Genomic DNA, 22,426 nt, shown 5'->3' with positions numbered 1-22,426 from the left:
CCTAAGTGACATTAGCAGCAGTGTTCAGCCTAAAAAATAGACAAGTTAAAAGTCATGCATCCATATTATTTGTTTATTTATTAAATTATTTTCGAGACACTGTTAGTTGTTAGAAGCCAGTGTTTTAATGACAGGACATATATGACAGTAATGAGACAACCTAAGATATCCAAGATTAGCACAAAAACACAAATAGAATCACAGAAAGCGTGTTTCTCTCCCGTTAGTCTTTAGGCCCAGTTACCTTTTACTTTTCTGTGGTCAGTAGCCCTTCATGTCATATTCTGTCTCTATGTACAATATAGCATTACTAATACAAGAACCTGTATGCAAATGAACTTCATTGTGTAATTGATGGCAGTTCTCAAAGTACTAGTCACTTAAAGGTTAAATTTCACATCGAAATTCTCATATTATATTCTATTTGAATGTTTAAAAAGAAAAATATCACAGTATTTATGCTTTCACTGAGCATATACCTGCATCAATGATGAACTCTCAAGGCTGAAAAGTCCTGGCTTTGGTCAGCCACGGTCCACGCACACGCACACGTCACCAATCCCTGACTGCTTGATCATAACAGCAATTGGGCTGCTGGGAACATGACGGGCGTTCTTCTTGATGTTAACAAGGTGCTCACCAATCTCCCTGGGAACAAACGAGATTCCTAAGACAGACCGACAAAACAGATGTTAACAACGCTTATTCTTGTGTGTGCATGCAGCCCGTTTCAGTTGCTCCTGCTTCTTTCTCCACGCTTTAACTTTTATTACTTTCCCCCTCTGTCTTTTACTTAAGGGTTAATAAAGTATTTGGATTCTGATGAGTCTCATTGTTTAGCAAACTTCTCACTTATCAGACGGACACTCACCAATGTGAGCGTTACGCAGCATCTTCAGCAGGCAGGGCTCCTCTGGGCCTGAGGGTGTTGTAAGAGGGGCTGTCAGCTGGCTGAGGTCAAGCTCGCCTATGTCCAGTGGAATATCTGCAGCAGAGCCCGCCTTCAGTGAAGTATGTTGGCTGGAAGGCTTTCAGGCCCGTCTTTGCCACTCCAGGGTCAGAGACCTTCACCTTGTTTGGATGACAGCCTGCTCTGATATTCATCTGTGGGCACAAACACCAAAACTCAAGAGACTTTTCAGTGAGAAGAAAAGGCAAACCTTGCATGCCAGAGTGAAAGTGAGAGTGTGTGTGAGTGCATACTCACCCTGAATGGACTCTCAGGGATGTTAGCGTCTCCCCAGGAGACCATCACAGTGTGCTTCACAGGCTTACGTGGGGTGCAGGTGTATGTGCTGTTGCTATTATCCTTAACCTGGACATCCACAGAATTGACTTCACCATCCTGTGCAGAAGACAAGGGATTATAGTTCAATCAGATTTAACACACTGTATTTTTCGGACCATAAGGCGCACTGTCGATGAACAGGTCTGGTTTCATACATGAGGCGCACTGGACTATAAAACGCATTAAGCGAAACAAAACAGCCAGATAAGTCAAACTTTACTCAACTCTTTCTTCTTGCTTCCTCCACTTCCGTACCATTGATTCATTCATGTTGAAATCTCTCGCAGCTGCTCTATTCTCATGTTCTACTGCGTGACTGACAGCCTTGAGTTTGAAATCCGCTTCGTCAGCATGTCTCTTAACAGGTGGCATTTTGGGGTCATGATCCACACACAATACAGTAATATTATGTTGCAGCACAGTACGTATCACTCCGCCAGGCTCCTGACTACGTAGCCGTAATGCTCCGACAATCCATCAAGCGGTGCGACTTCGTAGCTTACCAAAGTCGTACTAAAACATTTTTTGACAGATTTTTAAGCGCCGTGTATTACATAAAATCGGTTCAAGGTCAGTAAGCACAACCAGAATTCATACATAAGGCGCACTGTCGATTTTTGAGATAATTAAAGGATTTTAAGTGCGACTCATAGTCCGAAAAATACGGTACATACAATATATTTAACATATTTGTGATCATATACAAAGCCAGATATACCTGGGCTATAATTTTCAGAGGAGCTTTTCCTCCTTGCTTGGCATCAACTGTGAGTTCACTGGGTTTTCCAACAGCCAGACCACTGCTCTGTAGGCCTGGACCGTACGCCTTAACCTAGAGAAAACTATTTTAAACAAACAATTAAAAAAGGAACAAGTCAAAGATCTACTATAGCCAAAAGATCATTTACAGACTATAGCGCTGTGAAAAAATATTTGCCTCCTTTCTCATTTCGTATCTTGTTCCATATTTGTCACACTTACACGTTTCAGATCAATAAATGTTAATATTAGACAAGAATGTCTAATATTAAACGGCAGTTTTCAAGGGGAAAAAGCTATCCAAACATACTTGGTCCTATATGAAAAAGTAATTGCACCGAATTAAATAAATTCTAACAACAGCTTATCAAGTTTAAAGGCGCTTCTGCTGTTTAACACGACCTCTGCTAGTTTCCTCTTTCTGGCGCAAAGCGGGAGATAAACAAGCAAGAGAGACGGGACTTGTGGCAGAAACGCCGATCAGCTGATCATTGATCAGTTTCATGATTGAAGTAGCAGCAGGAGAGGGAGAACGAGAGAAGAAGAGGCAGCTGTGCAGCAAAGACACAGAATAACTCCAGCTTTTTGTCTTTTTTTTTTATTGTAGCTGAAGTACGGGACAAATCGCGTTTATTTTCAGCTCAATACAAAACGCATAATATTAACTCTGAATACCAGAGGATTCTGTTTTTTATGGCACGGTTGGCTCTACTAACTAACCATATGAATAAAATAAAGTTCACCAGTAACATCATAGCACCCACCCAACTGTACAGAAACTCCATCATGCTAGCTAGTACACAGTACGAGTTATTGTAACTGACTGTAAAAAGTTAGCACAAGGAAAATAAACTCCACCTAAACTTGGTTTGACCCAGATAGACTGCAGGTCATAACTTCTTACCTGAAGCTCATTTCACCTGACAGTCGGCCGCCTTGGGTCTCTCCACCTCCAGTCCTTTCCCCCATCCACCTGCTGGCCTCCACCACTTGCTAATTTGACTGAATGTGTGAAAGCTCCACCATAGCCACTACCAAACAACTGAGTTATTTTTACACGTCTGCCAGCATCTGTCCAATCCGCCACCTTTCACTGTTTACACAGTTAGGAAAAAAAGACAACAACAACAACAACAACAACAAAACATTGGGCCATTTAAAAGGCAAAATTAGCATCGGCCCACCGGGCAAATGGCCGGTATACCCGATGCCCCACAGACAGACTGAGGCCCCGCCGCTATTTTTGAGTGCAAAAATGTGTGGTCTCCAGCTAATGGAAAAGGCTGATCGCACGATGTGCGCGTAGTGCTCTTTAAATAGAACAATTTGCCCCATTCTCTTCGCCCGTCATGTGGCCACATGTGGCGGGCTAGCAGGCTAGCAACATACAGGCCCGGGTTCGAGCCCTCGGCTCACTTCCCTCTGTATGTTCACCTGCTAGGGGGAGGTCCAGGCGGGCGATCTTGGAGTGAAAATTCCAAGGGATGACCCCTCGTAGCCTGGGCTTCCCCTGACTTTTTTTCTTTGCTTTGCTTTTTTTCATTTACCTGCCAGCAACAAACACACCTCCTTGTTGTCATGGCTACCAACGACCACTCTTCTTGTGCCAACAAGTCATTGCCTGACAAAACATTATTTCCTATGTTTCCCTGGCTTTTTTGCCTTTTTTATTTCTTGTGTTTTAGACAAAAAGAAAAGAAAAAGATCTACAGATTCAGGCTTTTCTTTACCTGTGGTAGTCGGGTAGAATGACGTCACTGACACTATTTAATATGAAAACAAACTTTCTCAAACAAAAAACAAAAAAGGAGTGGGTCGGTGTGTCATCTTTACCGAGCACCATACATGTTTTGCTTCACATTCAAATTATTATTTTTCCTTTTCAAAAATAATTCAGAGAGAAAAAAACAGAGAAGTCAAATATATCAAATTTGCACGAATTCCACGGGCCGGCAGGTGGCGCAGAGCATTTGCCGGTGTTGTGCCTAAAAGTGATTGTCTGACAGAAAGTGATTGCCGTCCGCGGGAGCGTGCGCAGCTGCTTAAAGCTGCAGCGCCCAGATTACTTGCGTTTCCAGCTACTTCCGTGCAACTGATATAACGTGGGGCGAAAAAAACCCCCAAACACATTTATGCCTTTGTTGTTAGGCAAAGTTATGCATTTATGGAGCTTTAACGTTTCTTGCATATCTTGTAACCGAATTATGACGTTTATCAGAAGGTTGCTTTCAGTGAGTAGCGCAGTCACGAATGACTACAGGCATCACGATGGAATAATTAATCCCTACAGGTTTAGTATGTCTACCATAGCTGGACTGGCCATCGGGTATACCGGGCATTTGCCCGGTGGGCCGATGCTAATTTTTCATTTTAAATGGCCCAATGTTTTGTTGTTGTCTTTTTTCCCTAACCGTGTAAACAGTGAAATTGGCGGATTGGACAGATGCTGGCAGACGTGTAAAAATAACTCCGTTGTTTGGTAGTGGCTATGGTGGAGCTTTCACAGATTCAGTAAAATTAGCAAGTGGTGGAGGCCAGCAGGTGGATGGGGGAAAGGACTGGAGGTGGAGAGACGCAAGGCGGCCGCCAGTCCGACTGTCAGGTGAAATGAGCTTCAGGTAAGAAGTTATGACCTGCAGTCTATCTGGGTCAAACCAAGTTTAGGTGGAGTTTATTTTCCTTGTGCTAACTTTTTACAGTCAGTTACAATAACTCGTACTGTGTACTAGCTAGCATGATGGAGTTTCTGTACAGTTGGGTGGGTGCTATGATGTTACTGGTGAACTTTATTTTATTCATATGGTTAGTTAGTAGAGTTGCCAACCGTGCCATAAAAAACGGAATCCTCTGGTATTCAGAGTTAATATTATGCGTTTTGTATTGAGCTGAAAATAAAAGCGATTTGTCCCGTACTTCAGCTACAATAAAAAAAGACAAAAAGCTGGAGTTATTCTGTGTCTTTGCTGCACAGCTGCCTCTTCTTCTCTCGTTCTCCCTCTCCTGCTGCTACTTCAATCATGAAACTGATCAATGATCAGCTGATCTGCGTTTCTCTCTTGCTTGTTTATAGAATAGAATACTTTTATTTGTCAATTTCTTCAAATGTACTTGCCATACAAAGGAATTGAAATTACGTTTTACACTGTCCCATGCGTAGACATTGACAACAATAAGGTGCAGATGCACAACAAAAACAGCCCTAACAATAAGGTAATAAATAGTAATATAATAATATAAATAGTGCTAAAAGAAATACTAAAAATATATATATAGCAGCAGGTGTGTGCAATTGCAATGCAAGTCAGGAATGTTTTCAGTTCTTGGTTCAGAGAGTGTTTCCTTGTTGGAGAGTGTGCGTGGGTGGGGGGGCGGAGTAGAGTCCAATCTGTCTTCCTATACTGATACTCCTATATTATCTCCCGCTTTGCGCCAGAAAGAGGAAACTAGCGGAGGTCGCGTTAAACAGCAGAAGCGCCTTTAAACTTGATAAGCTGTTGTTAGAATTTATTTAATATCACTTTCTAGTAACAGCTGATGTTTGTTGGAGCCACAGCTGTAAAAGCTGCTGGCCATGATATCGGTTTGGTTATCTGGTGAGAGGGAAACATGAAGATGAAACCAGGAGATGTCCTTACTGAATCATCAGCGCTGAACAGGTGATGGAGAAACAGGTTTACCTTTTAGGTGACATGAATGGGTTGAAGGAAAGCCATGAACTGTTTCTGAGAGACAACTTACACCTTTTCTATGTAGCTGACAGCTGGTAACTGTGCAGGGGCGGGTCTAGCAAAGTTTTGCCATGGGGCCAGGTAGAGCATTAACAGGGAAAGGGGGCACAAAGAAATACTTTTCTTTCTTATTCTCATTTAAAATTTCTAGCTTTCAACAAATAATTATCCGAATCTTACAACCAAAGTTTTCATCCGATGTCAAATTTATAGAAATCCATTATTGTACATAGTAAGTTTTTTTCAGGGTCCCAACATAATTTCTTCAGAAGAAAGTACTGTACATGATGCCAGTATTTTCCCACATTTTCTAGATACTGTACTAGTACTTTGTGTAAAATGCCATCGAAAAGTCAGTTAAGTTTTATTCTTTCTCACCTGTCTTTCTGTCTCCTTTCACTTTTAAAAGGTTGCCATGTTAGAAAAAATATTTTGCCCTGCCATGCTGTTTATTGATGTGGTAAATGAATAGTTTATGAAAATATCACTAAATCTGTCATTTATTATTTTTAATATTCAGTAATGGTCATGTCTCACCTCTAGTCTTCTCTGTCTTAATTTCAGGTTTCCACCATATGTTGTAGATAGTTCAGGAAGTTAACTCAACCAAGCAGTCTTTGGGTTTCGGCTAAGTACTGCTTAGAATACCAGAATAGGGAGGATGGTGTAGGTTTAAGTTTATTAGATTGATACATATGTACCAACAAGACAGTGTACATCACTGTCACAACGACGTTTGTTTTCATTCAAAGGCTTTATGGTTTTTCCTATAATACCTGGTGGGCCGGTCTCTAGTCAAAATGCCCGGGCTGATTTTTTGTCCCAGTCCAGCCCTGATGTCTACTCTTGTTGTTCATATTTGTTATAAGACTGTCGAATAGTAGTTAAAACAATAAAGACCTATTGTGCCAGTATCACCATGACTCTTTCTTGTTTGTTCAGAATAACGACTGAACATGGCATTTTAGCGCTACCAAAAAATGATTGTGGCCTATAACCTGTCACTGAAACAATATTTCAGCTTCAAACTTGTTGGATATATTCCAGAAGGGTTACATGTGATATATTATATCCCAAAAACTCTCCAAGAACTGCTGAATAACTTGTTCAGGAACAATAAAACTGATAATATGCAATTTCCAACCTGCCAAAAAGTGATTGCCGCCTATATCTTGTCACTGAAAAAATGTTTCTGCTTCAAAATTGTTGGATATCATCCAGAAGGGTTACACGTGACATATTATATCCCAAACACTCTCCAAGAACTGCTGAATAACTTTTAAAAGAACATTAATACCGATAATATGCCATTTTCAGCCTGCCAAAAAGTGATTGTGGACTATATCTTGTCACTGAAACAATATTTCTGCATCAAACTTGTTGGGTATCATCCAAAAGGGTTACATGTGACACATTATATCTCAAACAATCTCTAAGGACTGTTCAATAACTATTAAAGGACCATTAATACCCATAATATGCCATTTTCGACTTGCCAAAAAGTGACTGTGGACTATAACTTGTCACTGAAATACTATTTCTGCTTCAAACTTGGTGCATGTCATTCAGAAGGGTCATTGTTACGCCCCAGTCTAGGGGTACAGGGATGCAACATAGGTTTGGAAAATTGCCCCGCCCTGGGCCCTGTTTCAGGAAGCCGGTTTAGAAAACTCAGAGTGAAAAACGATACGCAGGGTTGAGTAATCCCGACCTGTCCAACTCGGAATATTCGGTTTCAGAAAGGCTGATAACAATTAGTTCAGTCAACGCGGAGTTGCTTTAACCCCAAGTGAAGCGCGCGGACGAGGATACATAAAGCCCTGATAAGCGGAGCACAGATTAAGCGAGTCACCATGGAGACGGAGGGAAAGAAGGCGTGATCAATGTATTTCACAGCGCTTGAGGCCGAAATTCTGATGGCAGCATATGCCGATAACATGCAAATTCCGCGGAAAAAAGTAACACAGCCACAGCTGCGAAAGACAGGGAGCATGCATGGCAAAACATAGCCGACAGAGTCAATGCGTGAGTGTTAATATAAACATTGATCTAGGGATTTCCACCCATTTAACACGTTATTTTATTATTTTTTATTTTATTTTTTATTTCATACATTTTATTTTGTGATGTGATGTGAGCGCAGGTGCAACCCAACAGGCCCCAAACGTTCCTGGCAGCAAGTAAAAATGAAATATAAAAATATAGTCCAAACAGGTAAGGTGTAATTGTATTATGAGCCACAGTGCTTGGTCTGTTTGTCCGATGTAAATCAATTGCAGTTAGAGGCTACATTAATTTTCTTTCTGTAAGCACTTATTGAAATTATCTGAGCACATTACAAGTACATATTTGCTTACTCTGTATGCTCAAATGTGGCCCGTTATAGCCAACAGAAAAAAAGCGGAGGCCCGAAAAACAGGTGGGGGTCCTCCACCACCACCACCACTCACAGAGGCTGAGCAGTTGGCCCTCAGCCAAAACAGTGGGCGCCCTGTGGCCGAAGGCATCTCTGCGGGGACATCCTCTGAGTCAATAACCCCGCAAGACACAAGTGCCTACATAAGGGGTAAATCCAAAATAATACATGATGTGCATACATCCTTTCTTCACAGTCACCTTTGCAGTGCTACTCATTCATTTGATAAACTCTTTACCATAATGGATTATTTTGTAGTGAAGTTATTTTCCGACTGATTTTGCCTTCCCTCAGCCTTGGTTGTCTTTGAGAGCATAATGACAATGAAGTGTAAGGTGATTGGTATGTTTGTTAATTGCCATTTGGTCCCTTGTAAGTTATAAGTGACCTGTATAAACCTCATATTCTATCAGTTGATGGTGGTGGTGTACTGCATCTGGTGCAGCCTCCTGTTGAGCCAGACCAACATGCAGTTGTGAGTAATACTCCACAGATTATATGAGTGTACAGTAGAACAGCAATGTTGTTTATTTCTTTACTACAGGAAAATAATGAAGAAACATTGACAGCTGTTACAGAGGAGGAAGCAACAGAGACACTTTATGAGGTTTACATCTTTTAATACTTTGTGTACAGGAAATACAGGCGACCAATAAAGCCAGTTGAACAAAAAATCTGTTTATTCTTCTTTCAACATGTTGAGGTGATGGGTCAAAAGAAATGATTGTGACATATGGTGTCTCTGACTGCACTTCCATCTTGTATGTCCGTGGGAGGGTCAGGATGTTCATGGTTTGGATCACTGCTGATGTTTGGTTCAGAAGGACAGTGTTCTCCTCTAATTGTGGCAATGTTGTGAAGAATCACACATGCCACAATAATGTCACATGCCCTTTCTGGGGTGACCCTGAGTCTTTGCAGGCACTGGAACCGGGCCTTAAGCATTCCGATAGTCATTTCAATTCTGGCTCTTGTCCTGCAATTAGCCAGATTATATCGCTGCTGTGGGCCCGGTTCAGGGTCAGGGTAAGGGGTAAGCAAATAGGGTAAACATGGATACCCCCTATCACCAAGCAAGTAGCCAGTGAACTCTCCTAAGACAGAAGGATACACTTCAGTTCAAATGTCCCTGAAGCAATTGGTCTTTATATATTTTAAAGTATTCTCAACTCACCATGTCCAAATTTTGTGCTCAGTGTACATTCACGGAATATTTGTGAGTCATGGACAGAGCCTGGCCACTTGGCTTCCACATTTGTGATAATGTTGGCAGCATCATATATGATCTTCACAGTGCAGAGAACACAAATTAGCATCCATTACTATGATAAAATAATTTGTTAGTTTGAAATGCTACAGGGAACTATGTACCTGTACATTAATGCTGTGGAAAGACTTCCTGTTCACATAGTCTCCTTCATTTACTAAAGGAGCAATGACTGGAATGTGAGTGCCATCTATACAGCCAATCACGCCTGGGAACCCTGAAAATAAATGTAAAATTTAAGTAGTAGTCCAAGTATCACCACACCATAAATTAAGTTTCGTTCATCCTGATACCTGCAATTTTGTGGAATCCCTCTTTGATAAATCTTGTGGGTCTATGACCGGGGAACACCACAGACGAGTACAGGAGACGTTTCAGTGCAACTGTAACATTCCTGACTGCCCGACAGACGGTAGCCTTGGAAACGTGCTCAGCGTCACCAATATTATACAGAAAGCTCCCGTTTGCAAAAAAACGAAGTGCAATACAAATAATATGTACAGAACTGAGAGCATGTCCGCGATGTGTCACATGCGTAATATATGGCCTGAGGATGTTATTCAAATAACTTATAGATTGTGCTGAGAAACGGTAACGTTCGCACAGAAAATCATCAGGAAATGATAAAATGTCCAAACGCGCTCGAATCACTCTCTCCCGGCGGAGAGCTCTGCGGAGAATTTGGGCTTCACGATCTACTGGCTCTTCAAGGAAGGGACACGCCATGTCCGACACTTCCTACTGTCAGGTTTCCGACAAAGGGGCGGAGACAGTCAGGGTTAGTTGTAGTAAACCTGCTAGGGGGCAGGTTAGCTTCACGGAGTGTGTCGTCATAGTGACTCACTCAGGCTTCAGCTGAACTCGCTTTGTGAAACCGAAAACCCAGAGTTTTCGTTAACTCAGGGTATACTTACTCAGTTTTTCCACTAAACCGGCTTCCTGAAACAGGGCCCTGGTCCCCAAAACCATACACAGAGGGAAAACCAATCTCTTAGTGAATGGTGGTTTATTTTTCTACACTGCAAAAATGAAGCTCCGGGGTGAACAAAGGCCAAAATAACAAACAAAACAAGCTAAGTCAGGAGGAGGTGCTATCTAAACCCTATGTGAAATCAAACATCAAACAAAAGACAAGCGCTACACCTAACTCCCTAACTGAAATAAACAGGAGAAAACAGTGCAAGGAAAACAATAAGGCAGCTCACCCCTTCTGTTCCAGTGCTATTTACAATGTGCTATTTACAATGAAAACTAATGTACACACTATATACAGAACTCAGAAGGTCGCACAAATGTCTCAGGTTTTGGAGGCCAGGGTCAGGTCTGCTGCTGCTCCTGTCAGTGGCTGCCCCAGGACAACTGCTGGTGAGGGATTTTGAATGCGACCCATGATCGGCAGACCAATCGGCAGCCGTCTGCTCATCCACTCAGGGACCTGCAAAGACTTAAAGGCACAGACAAAGAAAACAACCACCAAAACAACCACCAAAACAGATTATGGCCAGGGCCATAACAGTCATATGTCAAATATTACATCTCAAACAGTCCCTCAGAACTGCTAAATTACCATTAAGGGAACAATAAAACTGACAATATGCAATTTTCAACCTGCCAAAAAGTGATTGTGGACTATAACTTGTCACTGAAACAATATTTCTGCTTCAAACTTGTTGGATATCATCCAGAAGGGTTACATGTGACATATTATATCCCAAACACTCTCCAAGAACTGCTGAATAACTTTTAAAAGAACATTAATACCGATAATATGTCATTTTCAACCTGTGCATAAAAAGTCAAATTTCAAAAATGTTGTAATTCAAAAATAATACAAAAAAAGGATTAGGAACACCAAGTAATAGGAAAGACAAGATAAGATAAGATAACTCTTTATTGTCATTGCACAGTCATACATAGTACAGTAGTACAATGAAATTGGAAAAACTGTCCTACGTCGGCACTACATATAACACAACACGACACGATATGACACATCACAACGTAACAAACAACACAACACAGTATATTAACTTAGTATAAAAAAGAAGAATAAGTGTATGTGTATTGCACACTGTTATTATTGCACATTAATTATTATTGCACCTTGTTATAAATATAAATATTATTGTTATCGTTTTAAACATTGTTACCTCCCCCTAAAAAGTCCAGGGAGGTATCCAGTCAGGTCAGCTATTTACATTGATCAGGGCTATTGCCCTGTTGTAAAAGCTGTCCTTGAGTCTATTTGTTCGGGACCTCAGCAGCCTGAACCTCCTGCCAGACGGCAGCAGCTTAAACACCCGGTGTCCTGGGTGTGTGCAGTCCCGTAGGATGCTGCGTGCCCTCTTGAGACAGCGAGTGCTGTACAGGTCCTTCAGGGAGGGAAGAGGATGTCCAATGATTTTTTGGGCCATGTTGATGACCCTCTGGAGTGCCTTTCTGTGTGCTGTGGTGCAGCTGGAGAACCACACACCGATGCAATATGTCAGCACACTTTCAATGGAGCAGCGGTAGAAGACGGTCAGCAGCTCAAAACAACGGTAATAAAAATGTCATTCCAATACAGCACTTATTAATTGAAACGAAAACCAAAAACAAATAACAATTACACCCAATTAAAGAAGAAACCACCAGTTAAAATAAACTAACAAATAGACCAGAAACAGGGGGTACAGCGGAAGCTCAACACCAGTAAACCATGGAACAACATATATATTAATTCTTTGCATACAGTAACTATGCTAACATGTTAGGAAACACAAAATAATTGAATAATCCTACAAACAAATTGCAATCAAAGCTGAACTCTAATGTTGTGAACAACACAGAAACACACACAGCAACACGAACATAAATTAATGAATTAATAAACAAATAAACAACCAATAAATATTATAGGAGACAACGATACAAAACAAGAAACATTTCAAAAACATTGAAAAATTGACAGCGACCCTAACTTTCTGACCAGCATGCTTCACAAACAAATGGGGTTTTTTTTGGTCTTGCGGGGCTTCTTGGCACAGCCCCTGTGGTACCACCGTGGGTAAATCTTGCAGCCAGTATGAATTAGACAAAACAAGGTAACACGAGTATTTTGTTAAAAGTGTTATACAAATAAGTATGTAAATAACAATCTCGCAAAATACTAAATCCCTTTGAGGCAATAATAATTTTAGGTTACTTTACAAAAGTAAAAAGAAAAAAGTTTATTTTGTGACCCAGAAAGAGTAATATTTCAAACTCCGCCACTCTGTGTTCCTCCGCCACTGCCTCATTTGAGTTTTTGGACGAAATGGATTCTGGGATATTGCATTTCGTCATTTCGAGCTGATTGCAGACCAGAACAGGCAATCAGATTTGTCCTTTTTTGTGCTCCTTTATGTCATCTGCACTTGTCTGTTTGTGACGTCTGCACTGTGCCGTGTTTTTGTTATTCAATAAATGCATTCCAAAAAAACAAAAAAACAAAAAAACAGGCAATCAGATTTTTTTTGCATCCAAGTCTGTGATTGGCTGGTTTTGTGGCACAAATATAACGGTGTACAGAAAGAGTTGAGCGTGCACAGGCAGAAATGTTGAGAGCGCAAGCAACACAATGTGAGCAAGCACAAGTGCAAAAACTGAGCGACAGGGGCTGCTATTGTGTGTGTGTTTAGATAATAGCAAACACTGAAATACATTTTTTGCACGCAGCAATGAATTTAGTTCACTCAAATTTACCTTTTCTTCGCTCAAAATAAATTTCTCCTCAAAATGCAACACTTGCACCTGCATTTTTTTTTACGTGCGCTCAGAATAGTGGCACAAAAATAACGCCATAGAAAGGAAGGGGCAGTGTATGTACAACATTCAAAGGAAAGGAGAAATAAGGAGGTGGTCATATCGAGAATAGGATTTGGACATACTGGTGTGAACACTACACTTTGATAAGGAAAGATAAAACAGGGAAATGTGACAACTGTGGAGAAGACGAAACGATAGAACATGTCATCTTACACTGTCAGAAGTGCAGGTGGAGAGATGATAACTGACCCAAAATCTCAGTAAGATAAAAATGAAACTAGATCTTATTTATTTACTGCAAAAGGACTCTAGAAGTAAAGGTTATCAGGCCTTATTCCAGTTTTTAAAAGAGGGTAAATTGTTTGGGAGGATTTTAGTTGTTGTTTTGTTGTTGTTTTTTTTTGTTTTGTTTTGGGGGTTTTTTTTTGGGGGGGGGGGGGGGGGGGGGACGACGTTCCAGTTCACACTTCATACCAGTTGGTGGCGGTAATGCGCCATTCAGTTGTTTACCAACCGTCAATAAAATTTAGAAGAAGAAGAAGTCTAGACTTTCATGACGATTTCACTGACACCCAATTGGCGCGCCTTGTGTCCGTTTGCCTCACAGGTACGTTGAAGCAATTATAATAAAAAAAAAAAACTGCGCACGGGTGGATTTGTGACACTCACAACAGGCTGTGTATTTGCTTTTAACCAAGACGTTATTTGGCCGTGACAGTCAAACGTCCAACAGTTGAGCTAAGCTAAGCGGCTATTGCTTTTGCTAGCTAACGTCGGCTAACGTTGAACACCAAAGATGTACACGAGTAACGCGAGATATATAACTTCGCAGGACTTCCGCGTTCGCGTATGCAGGCATGAGAGGGTTCTGTTTTGTTAACTGACCTGTTAAAGCTAACATGACATAGTAGTCTTTTTCAAAAAGCAACTGTATGGTAAGATTTGCTAATCCGCATTTTATATTATATTTGGGCTGGGTTTACCACATGTAAGCACTAGCGTATGCGGATTTTTATCTTGATTTTTTATGTGTCTTTGGCTAAACTTTGAGAAAAACGGTGTGGCTACGTTAGGTATATGTACCAATAAAACATCGAGCATCTTGACAACCGAAGCCGTAAACAGACCGTTTCTGTACCCTGTCTCCAAGACTTGTTTTAGAAGGTAATAATTAGTCCTGTTCATCGATAGAAACGCGCTTTGTTTATGTTTGATTTCCGTCAGCCTGCTTCCCTTTCACAAAACACAGCCGAACTAGTGCGAGAGTGAAGATGAAGAGATCCAAAGGCGGTGGTGACGAGGAAGCTCCCCGGCATAATGGCTCAGCGGGCCGAAGGAAAGCAGACCAGCAGCAAAGTGACGGGGACGAGGGTGGCAGTGACATCGGCCCAGCCGACCTGCAAGACGACGACAATGACCAGGGCCTGAGGAGAGAAATAAGGAGCAAATACAGAGACCTCATCAGCTCAGTACAACGTGAGTGACTACAGGCCAGCAGGTTTGGGGATGGCCAAAGTTGTTGATTTGTATGTATTACAAACAAATCCTTGATGTGCTTTTCTTCTTGTTTTGTTTTTCAGAGAACAGGGAAGATATGCTGAGCCCTTCAAACAACAAACTAACAGAGGTTTTAGAGGAAGCAAACAAACTTTTTAAAGATGGTAGGTCTGATACATGTAAATGAATAACACATGCCAGCAGATCAATCCTTTATACTTTACATTTTTTTGGTTGGGTTTTGGTGGCAGTTCGACAAGCGAGAGAAGCAGCCCTGGATGCACAGCTCCTTGTTGTGGCTACAGACCTGGGGAAGGAGAAAGCCAGCCAGCTGTTCTCCGAGGGAACCGCTTTCGATCCCACTGCTTTTGCTGAGCATCTCGTGAGTATGATTACTGTATCATGTCTGTCCTTCAGTCACCTTGCACGAGTGGTCCATACAGACCTTGCAGTTTTGTACAGTTGCAGTATTTCTGTCTGGATTTGTAACTCGAGCTGCACATGCTTTTCTTTTACCTTAAGTTATGTATGGTTAAAAAAAGGCAAGGAGGGCAAAACAAAGCTGACAGGAGTTTGTTTAGTGGACTCATATGATGGCCAGACAAACCCCAGTAATCATGAATTGTTAAATATCTGTCTGTAGGGCTGTGTGATATGATTGAAATATATCAGATGATGAAATGAAAACATCTATCGTTTCATATTATACGCTATCATTTGTTTTGTGGTATCACAAAATACACTGTTTATGGCAATATTTTCTTAATTGTTTGGATGGTCATCGTGTGGATGCAGGCACAGAGAATACCAGCAGAAAGAGTATGGAGAGAGTTTACGGATGAGAAGCAAAAAAATAAACCTTAGACTCAAACATTAGAACAGGCTTTTACCCGCCACACGGCTTGTAAGAAATACAAAGGAAATGGTGGCCGTTACAACTTGTATCTAAAAATATATAGTTTAATGTACTGCCCAAACACTTGACTCCAACTGAAAAGTGAAAACACTTCACACAAGTCGAGTTGCTTGAGATTCACAGAATTTACAGAAAATGGTGGATGAGAAATGTCTTATATTGGGATATGAGTCATATGGCACAGCCCTATGTTTCTTTATGATAACGCGGTAGCTATAGCAGCTTTGTACTAGTTTTTTTCCTGCTCATTTAAGTGAGTTATACAGACACAAATACTAATAAATGTAGGAAAATGTGCGATTTTAACACAACTTCCAAAGCATCACATACTGCAGTGGTCATGTCTATGTTTCTCTACAGTTGTCTTTCATGGGTCTGAACCGACTAGAAGATGATGAAGACGAGCAGCAGAACACCGCTAATGGCTACCTGCCACAGGACGCCTGGCACCGATTGGCCAGGAGAGCAGAGTGCTGCTTTAGGACAGCACCCTCTTTCCACTACATGTGAGTGATTTAGCAAGTCTGTTTACTAGCTGGGACTGCAGTGCCAGGGTCTTTGCCTGCCAACTAAAAATAGACTGATGTTCTGTGAAGAAGCAAATTAATAACACAGAAATTTTCTTTCGACAAGCGCACGTGGTCTTCTGCCAGTCCATAAAAGTAGAATAAGTGGTTCCAGATTTGCTGCCAGCAATCAAAGCGTCCTTGAACAGCTCTTTGTCGTTTCCTAAAAACCTTCCTTTCTCTTATTTTTTTTTCTCTTCCACCGTTTGCTCCTCCTGTCTCATGGAGTGCAAATAACAAGTGCTTGAGTGATGCCAGGTTGTGTCGTTTGCTGTCATAGCCTGGGTATACTCAACTTTGTACTTTTGTCTCAAATGGCAAAACAAGTTTGTTGTTTCTACCTTTAACAGGAGGAGATTTCTTGCATATTTTACAAAGTATTTTGTGGTGTTGGAATTTCTTGGCTGTTGTTTATGCAGTCTGGGATTGTGTCATTGTTGTGCCTGCTGGGAAATGTAAACGCATGACACTGTTGTACCACTCACATCAGGTTGCGACACTTTTATATCGCATAAAAATTTATGCTGGTATATTATGGATGGTATGATGTGGCACCAAAATTATACTGCAGCAGGGTAATGCTTACTCAGTCATACTCTGGCTTTTGCAGTCATGTGATGCTATTTTGAGAATTTGATGCTGTACGATGACGTGAATAAGGTCCCAGTCACACAGTCAGCAACCCCCTGGCAACCAGCAGTCGTGATGGAGAGAGATGTGTATTTCCTGACCAGCTGGTGAATGGTTGCTGCCCGTCACATGGTGAAATTGGACACAAAGAGGTCTGCTGTTCTGCACAAATATCCTTCTTTTAATTGTTTTTCACTGGCAGATTGCTCCAGCTGCCTGTAGATTGCATGCAGGAAGCTTTTCTGTAGACACTTGCCAGCAACTCTCCGAGTGGTCATTTTTTTACTACCGCGATGGAGTTAGTTGGTGAGTGTTTGCAGACAAGTTGGTGTCTTCCATGGAAACTACAAAGCAATCTGCAGGACTAAAATGATCACAAGGAGGCTTTTGGTGTGGCACCCTCTTTATGGCTGATTCAACCTACCACTCACCAATCAGTCAGGGAAGACACATTTTTCCCTCCCTGGTGGCGGTGTCATGTCCAATATGGTGGACAACTCTCAACAATGTGAGCAAAATGTCATCAACGCAACCTCACCTGTGGATTTTACATATGAGAAGTTCTAAACAGAAGGCGCATTGTCAAATTATGGCATAAGATGGAATAACACAGTGGTTTTATGTGGATACGTTTTCTGATTTTCGGTTTTTTTTTTATTTCTCATCCCTCTGGTTCTTTGCAGGATGGGCTCGTTCTATGCAGAACCACCTCCCCCAAAACAAAGGATAGAACGGCAAAGAAAAGCACCCAGCAAAGAAGCCAAAAGGATAATGCCTACTCAGGTAACTGAAATGACACTTCCATGGCTGCTGTTACCTACATGTAGTTTAAGATAAATGTAGTAGCCACCCCGTCCCTGTTTCCATTTTCCACACATACACAAAGTTTCGCCACATTATCCACCACAATGTTGGTATTTGGACCAAATGATCCCTGTGAATCTTCTTCTGTTGATTTGGAACCCCTGGAAGTTCTATTTTAAAGCTATTATTAGTGATCTTGATTTGAAGTTGGACAGTGATGTTAAATTAGACGGTAAATCAGAGTGGTCGTTAAGTCTAGTTTTCATCATTTAAGGCGATTGGCAACAGTCAATTTTTTTTCTTTCTAGGCAGCACTTTGAAACAGTGATCCATGCTTTTATTTCATCCCATCTGGATTACTGCAACTCTCTTTATGTGGGAGTCAGTGAGTCGCTACTCTTGCGCCTGCAGCTGGTTCAAAATGCGGCTGCACGAATGTTAACAGGAACTTGTAAAACAGAGCATATAACCCCTCTCCTGGCCTTACTTACTGGCTGATCGTATATTTTAAAGTTCAACTTTAATCTTTTCACAATCTTACCCCACCGTACCTCTCTGAGCTTCTTCACCCCTACACACTCTCAAGTCAGCTGACCAGCTGCTCCTGGAAGTACTGAGATCCACAAGGAATGTTAGGGGGACAGGGCCTTTTCTTGACTTTTTATTATCTAATTGTATTTCTTACAAATGAAATCAACAGATTTTTAAATTTATTTTTTTAATTTTGTGGACCTATCCCACTTATTCGGTGTGTCATTAAATGTCTTTTAGCTGAAGAAAATGGAAGAGTCGCAACAAGAAGCGACAGAAAAAGAAGTGGAAAGGATTCTGGGGTACCTGAAGAGTTATTACCAAGATGATCGTGAGTTTGAAGTCGACCTCAGAGACATTGCACGGCTGTGTAAACTATTAGTTGCTCACGTGTACTTTTTTCCCCTCTCCTTCTATCACAGCAACCTCACCAATATCATATTACGAGTTCGTCATTGACCCCAGCTCCTTTTCCCGGACAGTGGAGAACATCTTTCACACTTCTTTTCTGATCAGAGTAAGGAATTTACTAAAGATTTAAAGTGAACTCCAGTGCCTCCTGGTGACCATAAACAGGCATGACAGTTTCATTTGTGTTTCAGGATGGACTGGCAAGAATGTATCTTGATGAGGAGAAATTGCCATGTATAGGTGAGATGATGTGACACTTGTACTGTTCTGACTGGGGGATAGCATAGAAAATCCCTTGAGGTAAATAATGAAATAAAACAATGTTTTCATGTTTCAGCTCCTGTAGAGGAGGGGGAGGTGGAAGCCGGAGGTTCCACCAGCCGTAAACAGTGTATCCTCTCTATCAGCCCAAAGATATGGAAGGTTAGCAGGTTTTGGCCTGAAGTGCACATTAATTAAAAGCACGGTAGCTACAATCAAGATTTTGTTTTGTGCCTGTGATATTAATTGTAAAGTTTGCTTTGTCCTTCTCAGGAGCTCATAGATGCCTTCGACATCAAAGATTCAATTATTCGGCCTCCAAACACACAGAATGACTGACAGACTACACCATCTTCCCCACTGAAAAACCTAAACATTGTTCTTAAACGTTTTACTTAATAAAATTCAAGTGATGTGTTACAGTTTTATCAGTTGAGGTCAATGTATAATAATCGTTCTATTGCACATTTGTTTATTTTTTACTGTGTTTTAAGTTTGAATAATAAAAAAGAAATGAAAGTTTTTTAAAATTATTTTATTGCAACTCTTGAATATTGATACACAAAAGCCTTAACATAATATGCTTCTGATAATCTGAGCTTTGACATAACACATTGGTAGAAATGAAGGTTCCATGACTGGCAATGATCAAACCGGATATTAGCACAAACATCTCACACTAACTCGCCATGGTGGTGGAAGATTTTTATTTCAGCTTGGTTAGCAGACACATGGCTTGGGTACCTTGGATTTACTCAGTTGACCTTGAACTTCATTGTGAGGTCATCTGTACAACAGTTAAGATTTAACCAACATGGGTAATGTAACAGGACAATGATCCCAAGCAAGCAGCAAGTATGCAACAGAAAGGCTGTAAAAGAGAAGAATGGAAGTGTGGCAATGATCGAGTCAAAGTCCAGACCTCAAGCTGACTGAAATGCTGTGGCGAGACCTTAAAAAAAGCAGTGCAAATGCCTGCAAACCTCAATAAAGTGAAGCAACATAAAGACAAATGGGCTAAAGTTGTTCCATAACAATGTGAAAGACTGATGAAGTCACATAGATAGTGATTGCTTTAAGTTGCTGCTGACAGCAGTTCTACTTGCAGCTAATTTATTTTTCACAGAACTGTATATCGTTAGTGCAAGAAAGTTTGCAGTAAGGATTGTTTTGATATTTTGTTCATATCCCATAATTTCCTATGACGGATTAGTCTGTCCATGACATAGGAGTCTTAAGTCTTGCGCGAATCAAGGGAAAGGGAAAGTCAGGTTTCTTTTTACACTGGTTTTCTTCATGTAAACCTACTATGAAGCGTGATCACTGGAGTGCCGGTTTCTGCAGCTGGTCTGATCCCTGGACCATGTCAGAATCTTTTATCTGCCTGTATTTATGATGCATGGTTGTCTCAACTGGAAATTTTGTGAGTTGCTCATTTTTAAGGAGCCAAAATGTTATCTTAGTGATATTAGACTGCATACTGATGTTTTGGCCAACCTACCCTTACATATTTTTTAACCTTAGAGGTTCTATATCACTTCACAGTGTATTTATACACATACTCACGCACAAGCAGCCATTCAAAGCCCTGGCCTGGCACCGGGAACAATTTAGGCTTCAGTATGTCCAAGACCAGTCTGTTTTTTGCTTGTTTGTATAATTAGATTCCTTACAGTGGAAAGTCATGCTACATTAGACACAACCCAGGCCAAAACAGGCCAGACACAATGCTTTTCTATTGATCCTCCAAGTTTGGAGAGGAGGTTTTCATCACAGAAGAGACCACTCCCTTCAGGAGAAGAATGATTCATCATAGGATAAAGGTGATATCTCAAAACAACTTTGTAGAATCTGCCTTTATGCCTCTTTCTAAGGAGAAAAGGGACCCAAACAATGCCTGCAAAATACCTCCAGAAGCATAACAGGGAGCAGCCTCTGACCTCCTCTCTGTAGATGTCAGGAACTCATCAGGTATAGATATATCCCTGTTACTATGCTACAAAAATGTAACAAAAAGGTTGAGTTAAACAATAAACAGCTAAATCGATAAACAGCTAAAAGATAAAAGTTCTTTATTCTGTTTTGCTATTGGGTTTCTTTGTTATTCCATATTGGCTGAGTGAATATCAGTATGATCGAATTCATTTGGCTGAATGCACTGATACTATCAAACATACCCATCATGATGATGTACCAGCATCATCTTGGTTCTTTTAAAGAGACAGGCACACTTCGTGCTGCCTCCCATCTCTTCCTCTCTCCCACTCTGAGCTTTTTTCTCTCCAAAGCAGTGCTTCAGTCTGCTCACCCTGTGCACTGATGTAGAGTGAGGCTGCATTAAGACTGGAAAGAGTGGCTCCCTTTTTTCACTCTGATTTGATTTAGGTTGGACTCCTTATGTAATGTAGATTTTATATAACAATGGCTTGAAAATATATGTCAGAGGGACACCATGGGCAATGCAATGCAGAGCGTTTATTAGTCATTGAGGGACACACTCACACAGACACAGAGGCGTGCACACCCTCACTCTGTAGCTCCTGCAGAGATCTTCCTGCTTTGGCAATGCTGAGTCTGACTAACAACGATGCAGTTCTGCAGAAAGGTGCTTTGCCAGCCGTGTAGTGCCAGAGTCACTTCACCAGAGGAGGACATGGAATACAAGATGGGGAGCTGCATCGGAATCCCACACGGCAAGGTAAACAGAGGAGAGGTGGAAAACTGTGGGGCTGTCAGAGACTGGCTGCAGCATTGCATCCATGTCTGTGGGACTGAGCAGGGGATAGCATGGGAGAAGAACCATAGCAGGTTTTACTGGTCAAGTGCTGAGTCTTTACTGAGGAGAAAGCGGGGAGAGGGAAGGTGCATTCAAGTGTTGGAGGAGGGGCGATGTCAGCAGTAAAAAAGGAGCTGCAGAGACAGATCAGGGAGTAGGGAAAGGAGGAGCTGAGTATAAACGTGAGAGTGTGAGGCTGATCGTAGTCGAGGAAAGATGGGAGACAGACTGACAAGAGAAGGGATTGTTTACATCTGCAGATTCATTTAGTCCATAGCCTACAAATAAAGAAAATCTATAACAAGTGTGTTTGGTGAACAATGCGTGTACTGTTATTTATAGGGATGATGCTATCAGCACACACTGGGGCGCTTGGCTGAAAATAGCCTTTGAAGATGGCAGATGAGAGGATCCAAAAAACATTTAAAGCCTCTCTGTTGTCAAATCTGTAACTGGGGCTCCTGTTTGTTATTCTTCCCATCTGTCAGGTTGCTGTGTGAGTGTGTTGGTGTTGTCCTTACACGTCAGTCACAGGGAAATCTACAGGGAGGTGTTGGACTTAAAAGAGGACCACCAGACTGAAATCGAGGGGATCAGTAGATGTTAAGGTGTAGATATTAAAGGATGCTACAGGTGGTTTGGACACTTTAACACCATCTGCAGCCTCTTATGTGACAAGTGAGGTCTGACATGCCGTCCTCCTCTCCATAACGTGTGTCTTTGTTTACAATTCCTCGGCCCACTGACTCCCTGAGCAGACATGGCTTCCCCAGCTCCAGTTCGGTCTCCT

General features: G+C 41.4%; 1 protein-coding gene across 1 annotated transcript; it reads left to right on the top strand.

Moving 5' to 3' along the window:
* The first annotated feature begins 13,733 nt into the window (after positions 1 to 13,733).
* Positions 13,734 to 19,215, top strand: nsmce4a (NSE4A component of SMC5/6 complex). The gene is made up of 11 exons (XM_085369420.1): positions 13,734 to 13,851; positions 14,469 to 14,720; positions 14,825 to 14,905; positions 14,993 to 15,123; positions 16,018 to 16,163; positions 17,537 to 17,636; positions 18,429 to 18,519; positions 18,611 to 18,705; positions 18,791 to 18,839; positions 18,937 to 19,022; positions 19,134 to 19,215. The coding sequence occupies exons 1-11, from the start codon at positions 13,734 to 13,736 to the stop codon at positions 19,197 to 19,199; spliced, it is 1,215 nt and encodes a 404-aa protein (XP_085225546.1). The 3' UTR covers positions 19,200 to 19,215.
* Positions 19,216 to 22,426: the final 3,211 nt, after the last annotated feature.

The sequence above is a fragment of the Diplotaxodon limnothrissa genome, linkage group LG13 (assembly GCF_057381915.1).
Source record: "Diplotaxodon limnothrissa isolate DT_005_m linkage group LG13, D_limnothrissa_male_GT1.1, whole genome shotgun sequence".
Lineage (NCBI taxonomy): Eukaryota > Metazoa > Chordata > Actinopteri > Cichliformes > Cichlidae > Diplotaxodon > Diplotaxodon limnothrissa.
The sequence above is the reverse complement of the archived record's forward strand: the minus strand, read 5'-3'. Positions and strand labels throughout refer to the sequence as shown.

Excerpts from the sequence above, each read along its gene's own strand:
- nsmce4a (XM_085369420.1), top strand. The coding sequence starts at position 13,734 with ATGCGCCATTCAGTTGTTTACCAACCGTCAATAAAATTTAGAAGAAGA. Across the intron at positions 14,906-14,992 it reads AAACAAACTTTTTAAAGATG|TTCGACAAGCGAGAGAAGCA; the intron begins GTAGGTCTGATA and ends TTTTGGTGGCAG. Across the intron at positions 18,840-18,936 it reads GGAGAAATTGCCATGTATAG|CTCCTGTAGAGGAGGGGGAG; the intron begins GTGAGATGATGT and ends TTCATGTTTCAG.